Consider the following 10,456-nt stretch of genomic DNA (forward strand, 5'->3'; position numbering starts at 1 on the left):
TATACTTACTCTAATGCTTAATGCTGACATTCTATGTAGGGATTCCAATCAGATCACATAGGTTGGGGATTAATCGTCATTAGAACATTTTGCCTTACTAACATTACGAATGCCAAACCACTGCAATCGAGTGTTTCACCAAATTTCTATTCTACTTTGTTGGAAACTGCATGGAACGTAGGCCTTCACATGCTACAACACCAACACGAAACGCCTACGGTTCAACAGGTACCATTGCAACGGAAATTCAATCGCGTTTGAAAATCCGTCAATCAACAGAATTGCAGCATAAGAAATCACGTTACATTCGAAGCTCCCAGCATCCCAACTTGATTTCAAATATGTACGAGATGGAATTCACATAAACCAAATCGAAATATCCTCAGCCGGATCGTTTCCAGTTTCTGTCCCCTCGAGCATCGTCCCAAAGTTTCACGGCACAGCCCGGCTTAACTTAATACAATGGGCTTCCCATCGTTTCTTTCAGCGGCGAGGGTCTACATCCGCGGTGAGTGCAATTGACGATACGAAGACCCCTCGGGTGATGGGGATGGCCTGCCGACAGCGAGCCATTGCCCAAACAGCCTCCTTGGAGCAGATGTAGGCTCTGATGTGCTCTGGTGGGACTGCTGCTGTGAGGTCCGCCAGCTTGTCTCGCAGTCTACCGGCATCAACGGGTATGGGGCAAACCGGTCACCCTCCCAGGCGTAGAACCGGCTTCCCCCAGCATCATCAGTCTCCATCGAGCTATGGCCAGATGAACCTGGCGGGAACAAGGTAAAGGTGGGGTTCTCTGGTAGAGGTGTTGGGGCAGGTCGCATGCCTCCTGACCTATGGGCCCCAGCAAATAAGCTAGATGATGAATTCTGTTGGTACTGTTCGCTGATGCTGCCATGAGCCCTCATGAACTGAGGCATCAGAGGAGGAACATTGGGAGGTCTAGATCTGGAACCAGATCTGCAAACAAGAACATTGTTATAACAGCAGTATTCACAGCGATGAGTAAGACGCTAGACTCTATGGCAATAGTTGATGTTGTAAAAATATAGCTTTACTTCTAGATTTAATCTCCAAACATATTTAAAAAAACTCGGCCGGGAGAAAAAAAAACCGGCCTCCCGGTATTATATTAAGAGACTGAAACATGGTCCCGACCGAGAAAATACTCGAACCCTGGCCTCCATCATTAGTGGGCCGCCGTCGTCCCCTCTGCAACTGCCCAGCCGTTGGGTGGCGCGCAAGATGTAACCCGGGAGTCGGCGGGGCACAACAAAGGTTTTTTTTAAAAGTCAGACGCTCGCCCCCGAGGGGGATCGAACCCTGGACCTAGAGGTGCTACTCGTAAGCCTTGAAGATTACACTAGAGGCCCTTTCGCCTCCAAACATATTAAGTCGGGTGAAGGTTAAACAAAGGAAAACTGAGAAATTTAGGCAAGGCAAAGACACTAATGTAACATTGAGAAATATGCACAACAATATTCACAGGTGATATATGCCAAGAGACCCAGGGATTCACCGTTTGTTTAGATTCATTTTGCTAAAAACAGTTCATCTTCTCAAAGTACAATGTATGAATTTAGAATTTCATATTTTCATAGCAAAGTCATAGCATATAACTCACGAGAGATAAGTATAAAAAAACTCAGGCGGGGGGAGAGAGAGAGACCGTCCTCCCGATATTATATTAAGAAGAGACCAAAACATGGCCCCGACCGAGAAAATCCTCGAACCCTGGCCCCCATCACTAGCGGGTCGTCACTGCCCACTCTACAATGGCCCAGCCAGAGGGTAGCGCACAGGACGTCACGGCGAGGGAATTTTTTTTAACCAAGCCCGAAATTCGCCCCCGAGAGGTATCAAGCCCAGTACTTAGAGGTGCTACTCGGAAACCTTAACCATTACGCTAGAGGCCCTTTCGCCACAAGAGATAAGTATAATTTACCCATTACTGAAGTAAGATGGAGAGACAACAGATGCTCGGCGTTGGCTATCACCATCGACCCGTACAGCCCTTGCTCCAAAAGGGATTCCTGGCTGCTCGTTATTGCTGTTGGGTTGACCATAAGAATGGGGCACATGTGCCCAATGGCTATGATGAAAATCAGCAGGTTGCATTGTTTGCATGGACCTAACATCTGATGGCCCAGCCATGGGGTTCCAATGATCATGGTATGCAGGACGATCCATAGTTCTGTCAGGGACATGGGAGCTTGACAATGACGTCAATGGTGTAAGAGGATGCAAGTATGCCACATAGGGGCAAGGATTAGTTGTCCCTGCTGCAGCAGATACAGCTACTTGCTCCGTAAACACATGTTGTCCCATGAAGTCATGAACTGCAAGACCAATATCCAACCATGTTCAATATAATTCCAATTTCACTACAAATTTCTCAATGCAAATCAGAACTTACATGTAACTGGAGGTGATGATTCTCCTTCCCTGACAGAAAAGGGAAGGTGTAAGTGAATAGTACTAATTCTTCAATAACAGATAACAGGAAAAGAGTGGATTCACGGCAACAAAACAGATAGACATCTTTGTTGATAAATCAAATATGATTAAATGTACAGATTCCATATCGCCATAGTGCTTGATACATAATTTCCAATGAAGCACTAGTCACAATAGCAGGTGTGGAATCTGGCAATATATTATTGTAGATTGTTCAGATTGCATATCAACACAAATAATCAAGTTTCCCGCAAAATCAGAGTATCCTCCATAGATTTTCCTTGTAGTACACATGAAGCACCATGGCAATATGGATTGTCAATCATTACTTCAATTATGCTTCTCAGAAAAAACAAAAAAAGTGACATGTATACTCTATCTTGGCAAGAATGCCACTATGTACATTGACAAAAAAATTCATTCATTATTGCAGGTTGTTGAAGATTGCATAGCAATCCAAATAATCAAGTTTCATGCTAAAAAATCAAATAGCTGGGTTTGCCGTTGCCCTGCATCAACTTTTACTCACATGGTTACAAAAAGGAAATAATTTATCAATTCTACAGGATCTTAGGATTGGCTCCCTTGTTCTTTAATACACAATACATAGATAAAGCACCTATTACCACCATCCGCAAATCCCAAATGGGTGCTTTAAGTTGAACATATGATATGGAGTCATGTGTATGAATATATAATGAGGTAACAGTAGGTAGGTAGATAATGCGGCTTGTGTGTTAAACCTACTGGTCCATAATCAATTAGATGAAACTGTGAGCTTGGAATCCTTGAACAGAATGTTAAACAAGAGTAAAAAATAATCATCTGAAGCAGAACCTACTCAAATAAAGATGGAAGTTGGGTTAAGCGCCCAAACGGACACCAATGGAAGCGAAATGGCTGCACAAAACAAAAATGTAAAATTATCAGGATAAGCATGCACAAAAACTGCCTCTGCAAGTAAAACAATGCCAGCAAATGAGGAATCGACAAAAATAAACTAAACTAGGATGGTTTATTAGAGTAAAGCAAACTAGGATTTATATGAGCCACATAAATGTTTTTTTAAAGGGGCAAGGAACCATAAACATGCATGACAGTGTTTGGTCCCAGGATCATTCATGTAGCAAGAACATTGCTGAATTAACTCTGGTATTGTTTCTAAAACACTGAATATGCTACATAAAGCTCTTGATCTTAGTATAAGACACTGAATAAAGGTTATGTAGCATAATAAGTACATCCAAAAAAAAGTATGGTCAGTTCCACCAGTTGTATGTTGCAAAGGGGCATGGGGAATCATATCAAATATTAGAAGTATTCAAGGGGATAACCTTGAAATTTAGAAAAAAAAAATAATAGAAAAAGGCATGTAGAGAACACAACTAACAAAAAGTTATGTCTCTTCGACAAGAATAAACAATTTAAGAGTATGGTTGACACAGGTACATACCATATCTGAGTAGCTAACATCATAAAGGTCTTCATCATGGGCCCATTCATCCATGCTAACATCATGGGCAGATCGAGAACCATTTGCATAAAGCCAATTCCCTTTCTCGATTTTGCGGCAGTTGGGGCATTGCATAACCCCTTTGGCATTAAATGCTGATCCAATGCAATCTGGAGAAAAATGTATACTTAGCATATCAAAGATTATCAAGCAAAGATAATTCAGAGCACTGCTTTGATCCTAGTTAGTCCACACAAAGTAGATTATTAAGACAGCATAATAGAATAAGCAATGGTAATAAGTACACTAGCACAACTTCACACCACATAATAAGCATATTCCATGAGAACAACTATTCTCCATCTGCAATCCAGCATCTAATCTCACTACAGTTATATTGCTAACAACAAATTACTTGTTAAAGAACAACAAATTGTATATTCAAAGGCCAGGCAGAAGCCACATCAAACGCCTTGGAAAAGTAATACTTATTTTACATCCATAACTTAATTTATCAAGTCAGATATTTCAAATCAAGATTAGGTACCCAATATCCATGGTCTTTTGCAAGTGGAGTACCAGCTAAAGAATTAATGATATACACAGTATTTTGCTAAAGGATTTATAGTTTTTTTCGGGGGCATCGGTATCAGCTTCATTACATGCTATAGATTCTTGAGCTTCAACAGTATTTTGGTAAAGGATTTATAAATTTTGTCAGGGTCGACGGGCCAATACCCCCCTAATCCACCCTTGGATATACATGAAAGCATGTTGCAGTATCATGGGTTCTCGAAAGTCAAAATTCTAATCTCTATTTGAAGACGATGTTTTGAAAAATAGGCCTAAACTTTCAGCAGCATCTAAACCACTCTCAACCTAGTACAAATGCTGTAGATAACTGAAAGAAAGCAATATTTCATCAGAAAACCAAGGAAGTAGCAAACCCCCTATCAGAACTCGATGAAAACCATATGGATATTTCCAACTATAATATTAAACATAAACCATTTTAATATTCTTGTCAGTCAAACCTTTTTAACTTTGTGTTGGCCACTAATGTATAAAGAACGAGATAGTTTGACAAGGTAAGATTGATGTTAATAGGTTCATCAAGATAAAAATGGCAGACCTAGTGTCGGAGGCTCCCACAAGAGTGGGGTCTGGCGAACGATTAAACTAAGGAAGCCTTCCACGCAAATGCGGAGAGGCTGCCTCGAACCCACGACTTGGTGACTCAGTAAGACAGGTCTCACCACTGCACTAGACCTGTCCTTCATCAGGAGAACAACTAAATATATGTTCAATGATATAAAGGCTACACACAAATTCTTTTGAGTGCGCTTGATATTAGTCCAATGTCCCTACATAGCAGGAAGGATTTTGCCTGAATCTCTATAGTCTATATATTCAAGCAACCCCAAGGGTAAGCTAACCACAAACCTGCAAAGTTCCTCTAATCCTCCTACTGGCCATCTTAAAAACAGCTGACAGCCTAGTATTTACTACAGATCAAATTGCACATAATTATAAATCTAGCATAGAAGGGAATATAATGGGTGAGTACATGAGGTTAAATTCATTACAGCAGACAACAAGGACTGTCAAATGAGATCATCAAGTTGAGAACTCAAAATTGTGTCATTTTTAGTCTTGCCCAAGTTTCAATATCTGTGTTTGAAACGTGCTTAAATAATCCCTTTCAAGAACCAGAAAACTCCAAAATCCGAATTTACACCAGTTCAATAAAATAGCCCAAGGCCCTAAAATTTGTAGGAAAAATCCCCATCTCTCACCTTAAAAAGTTCAATGTCATGCCAACAGGCTTAACTTATACCATAAACACAGAGCAGGTACACTTCAGACTTTTTTAAAAAGCAAAGCAGGAAACGCAAAAAAGTTACACAAATCGGGCAACAACCACCTGGTGTATATTGTTAACACACCGAGAGGAAGGGAGTGCCAACAGGAAGGGAAGAAGAGAGTTCGGGAAGGAAGAACAGAAGCAGAAAGCTGGGAATTGTATCTTTTAGTTTTCGGTCCCTTTTCCCTGCTACAAGACACGATACTTATACGATACTGGACTCCTCACCACACACACGGCCAACAGGCCGGGCTCACTTAGCCCACTCTGCACCAGCCCAATGAGAATTGGGGCGACAAACTTCTTCTCTGCATCTCATGGTTCTCAGGCAGTTGGAGCTCTTCCAGCACAGACAGACTGGTAACATTTCCTAACATTCCCCCCTTCTTAAGCTTCGGCTTGCCCCCAAGCTGATACATGGCATCAATTCCACCGAGATCCCAAATCATGACAAAGAATTGTTCTGCACCTTGGTCTGCTAGCAGCATCTTGAGCACTTTGATATGTCCCTCACTACACAGTCTGAAGGAAGGCCATGGTATTGGCCTTAATTGAACAGAATCATTGTGCACCAGCGCAGCAGCACCCATATCACTAAATATGGCATAAGCTTGATCAGTTTGCACTTTGAGGAGCTGATTGTGGAAGCTATCAACTTCATTTGGAAATGCAAAGTATCCTACACATCACCCCATCATCCCATAAGCCTTTGAGAATGAGAAGAGGTTGAGCGAAAGGGCCTCTAGCCTAGTGGTTAAGGACTTCCGAGTAGCACCTCCAAGTCCTGGATTCGATTCCACCCGGGAGCGAATTTTCAGGCTTGGTTAAAAAAATCCCCTCGCTGTGCCCCATCCGCTCTCCGGTTGGGCCGGTGCAGAGTGGACAGTTGACGCCGGCCCGTTAGTGATGGGGGGCCAGGGTTCGGGGATTTTCTCGGCCGGGACCATTGTTTCGGTCTCTTCTTAATATAATACCGAGAGGGCGGTCTTTCCCTCCCCGGCCGAGTTTATGAGAAGAGGTTGACCATATGAGTATCTTCTAAGCAGTAGTGTTCCATTGCATCATACATAAAGTACTCATAGGCGTTGTCAACCACAAGCCATGCACCAGCATTTTTGCACAGATCTGAAATTTTCTCAAACATAGGCCTAGGAATAAAAGCTCTAGAGGGGTTCCTCGGATTCACAACAGAAACAAGTTTAGGGATAGGCTCATTATCTTTCAGAACCTTCTGCAACCAATCAGGTATGTCAACAGCCAGGTCCTCAACAGCCTATAATAGCAGCACATATCCCAGCTTGATTTGAGTTTAATGGACCACATCACCATAAAGATACGATAGAAGCACTGATGCCATCTCTTTCTCCTTCTCATGCTTGTCTATTGCTGTGGAAATAAGCTTCTTGACAAAGTAACAGTGGAAATCATCATAACCCAACTCTATAAGATCTGAAGCAGCTAATTGTACATCCCCATAACCCATTGCTGAAATATTCCTCAATTAATGGAACAACAGATTTCTTGTAGTCGTCTAATGGGGTTGAAACAGGGGTTTCAACTAACTCGTATGGCTCCTCACTACTGTCATCTGAATCAACAGTACTTGTTGGAAGCTGAAGTGTAGCATTGCCAACAGAAATTCCTTGAAGATTGACATTGTGTGTTCCAGAAGACACAAGTGATGCATCTGCAGGACAGCATGCAACAGTGAAGACTTCATCTTTGTGGCCTAGAAATGAGTATGTAGAGTCATCAATAATGTCTTCTGAATTATCTCCAGCAGCCTTGGCCAGCATAGGAGCTAGGGGCGTGATAGCGACGCCGGATACGATCTCAACTGTTGTTGCAACCTCAACAGAATTGTTGGTGTTGGAGAATTCGTATTGACCAACGACAGATGTTGCAGGTCTAGCGGCTGCAGTAGTCACCATGGTGTCACCACAACTGAAGGCCAAATTGGTGTTCCTAGGATCCTGAGATGAACACCATCGAATGTCTAACTGACAACAGCCATCATATATGTTCCTTCCATGCAAATCTCCAAAGGCGTCAGCTGCCTGATGCTTTGTTTCAAATACCACACGAGCCAACACAGGATCTAAATCCCCAAATACATGGACGCACTCGACCTTTCAGTACTGAGCAAAAACTGCACAAATCACACTCTCAGTCATGGGGTAATGGACCTGGTGTATGGTGACCTCAAGGACACGGCTAGGTGGCCTCCAGTCGCTTGTGGGCTTGATGAGTTTGGTGATGTCATGCAACACAGAGTCACAGCTTGTTGCTGGCGTCGGCGAGGTACGAGAGGCAGCGCTCGAAGCGGTTGACCACTCCTTGGTACTGGAGCGCGAGGCTCACGAGGCGGAGTTGACGATCTGTAACGCTGGCGGCGGCGGCCGCCGCGTCGTCTCCGTCATCGACGACGAAACCGGATTCAGAGGAGTCGCGGGACAGCGAGTCAGCGCGTGGCGACGGCGAGGACAGCCCCAAGCTGTTGCCGCAGCGGGAGGAGGCGGTGGTGGAGTAGCCGCAGAAGCGATTTCCGTCGGGCAAGGAGAGGCTTGAGGAGAACCGCCCGTCTCCGCCAACGCCGATGTCGAAGAGATTGGGCCCAAACGCCGCGTACAGGTCGTCGTGCGCTCGGACGCGGTGGCCCGAGACTACAGATCACCCACACGGGGGTTCCACTTGGTGTCCATCGCACTGAAACGCTAGTCCAATTCAGATAAGATGACCCTGGTTTGGTGCTCGAGGGAGAGGGTGAGAGTGGGATCGATCAGAGAAGACGCCATGGGAAGAAGAGGATCTGAGGATCGGTGGACCTCTGATACCAATTGTTAACACACCAAGAGGAAGGGAGTGCCAACAGGAAGGGAAGAAGAGAGTTCGGGAAGGAAGAACAGAAGCAGAAAGCTGGGAATTGTATCTTTTAGTTTTCGATCCCTTTTCCCTGTTACAAGACACGATACTTATACGATACTGGACTCCTCACCACACACACGGCCAACAGGCCGGGCTCACTTGGCCCACTCTGCACCAGCCCAATGAGAATTGGGGCGACAAACTTCTTCTCTGCATCTCATGGTTCTCAGGCAGTTGGAGCTCTTCAGCACAGACAGACTGGTAACATTTCCTAACATATTTGCAAATCACCGTCTCAATATTGACTTGCTCCCAAAAAATGGGGCCTTTTATCAAGTAGATTGATAGAGCACAAAATTGGCACATAAAACCTTTAAAGTAACTATAAATTATTCAAGGTTACAAGAAAAAATAGACATCTCGAACTTGAATCTAAAATTCAGAATCATGCACACTCTCAAATCATCCTCATACAACAAATCTCGCACACAAACAGTACCGACATATGAAGCCAACTGAAATAGGAAAAAATCATCCACAAAACATGTTCATGCAACAAAAGCATAAGCCTATACAGCTGAAAAGATCCGACCTTTAGAACTTCTTAGCCCAAAATTCAGCATAGAGGCAACTACAAATTATGAAACCGATTCTATTTCAGCGAAATTAAACAAACTTTTACGAATTTGGCCACATTTAAGGATCCACACATTCAATTTGACACTACAACCCAAAAATAGCACCTACCACGCGATTGAACCACAAACTTCGCAAGCAACAATCCACCGACAGATCCGGCGTCTATGAAGAATTACCTAGGTGGAACTCGTGGCCGCAGTGCAGCCTGGCGGTGGACCTCTCCCCGGACGCAGCGAGCACCGCGTCGAGGCAGATCGAGCAGGACACCGCGGCGGCCTTGTCCTCCTTCCCGCCCGCCTCGTCCTGCTCTGCCGGCACCCCAGCGGCCGTCGCCGCCTGATCCTTGGGCTCCGCACCGACGCCCATCCCCTCCGCCCTCCCTTCCTCTCCCCTCCTCTCCTCCTCACCAACTGCGGGATTTCTTGGCCGGATCCCACCAAATCTGAGCCGGGCCGAGGCGGGACGGAGCTCGAAACGGCCGCCCCGGCGACGGCGAGGCTGTCACCCCCGTGTCCTCGGGGATCGCGCGCGTCCTCGGGGTGTTCGCGCCCTGTCCAATCGCGAGGAGAGCGCGTTCTTGCGTGCGTTCTCTCTCCTGTCTATCTGCTCGCCTCCACGAGAAATTAGATATAGAGAGATAAAAAACTGGAAAAAAACAGGGAGCGGCGCAAGAAAGCGAATAATACGGGTGTTTTGCTATGAACACCTCGTATAGTTTGTTATTACAACTCTAACTGTCACATTGTACAGTAGTACTGTACTAAGGACTATTTTATGACTTGGTACCGTTTCTTATCTCAGTAAAAAACTACGTAAAGTCGGGAGCATATGTATAACCGAGTATTAGCTATAGACATATGAATGTATTGGTTTATATATATACTAGGTGAGTGTCCGTGCGTTGCAACGAAATATATAATATCATAATAGGTTATATATAAATGTGTGTTATACTGTTATGAGAAAAGTTCCTCGAGCACTAGGTTGGCCTAGGGTACGATGATGGAGACGTTGCCGATATGGCAGCGCACGAGGTCGTGTCACCAAAACAGGTCGTTGCAGCCCTTAGAGTCGTCCCCAAAGGAGACCACGACACCGGGGCCGATGAGGTGGGCTAGACCCCGCCGCACATCGAGAGGAGCCTGTGGAGCGGGCCAAGCATGCTTCTACCGCATTGCCGA

General features: G+C 44.6%; 1 protein-coding gene across 1 annotated transcript; it reads right to left on the reverse strand.

Moving 5' to 3' along the window:
* Positions 1-283: 283 nt before the first annotated feature.
* LOC100280330 (uncharacterized) lies at positions 284-9,861 on the reverse strand. Its single transcript, NM_001153256.1, is given in 6 exon segments — positions 284-957; positions 1,943-2,336; positions 2,414-2,442; positions 3,296-3,354; positions 3,908-4,077; positions 9,452-9,861. Coding segments are annotated over 6 exon segments (1,302 nt in total). The 5' UTR covers positions 9,642-9,861; the 3' UTR covers positions 284-497.
* Between the last annotated feature and the right edge of the window lie 595 nt (positions 9,862-10,456).

Source organism: Zea mays, chromosome 6 (genome assembly GCF_902167145.1).
Source record: "Zea mays cultivar B73 chromosome 6, Zm-B73-REFERENCE-NAM-5.0, whole genome shotgun sequence".
NCBI lineage: Eukaryota > Viridiplantae > Streptophyta > Magnoliopsida > Poales > Poaceae > Zea > Zea mays.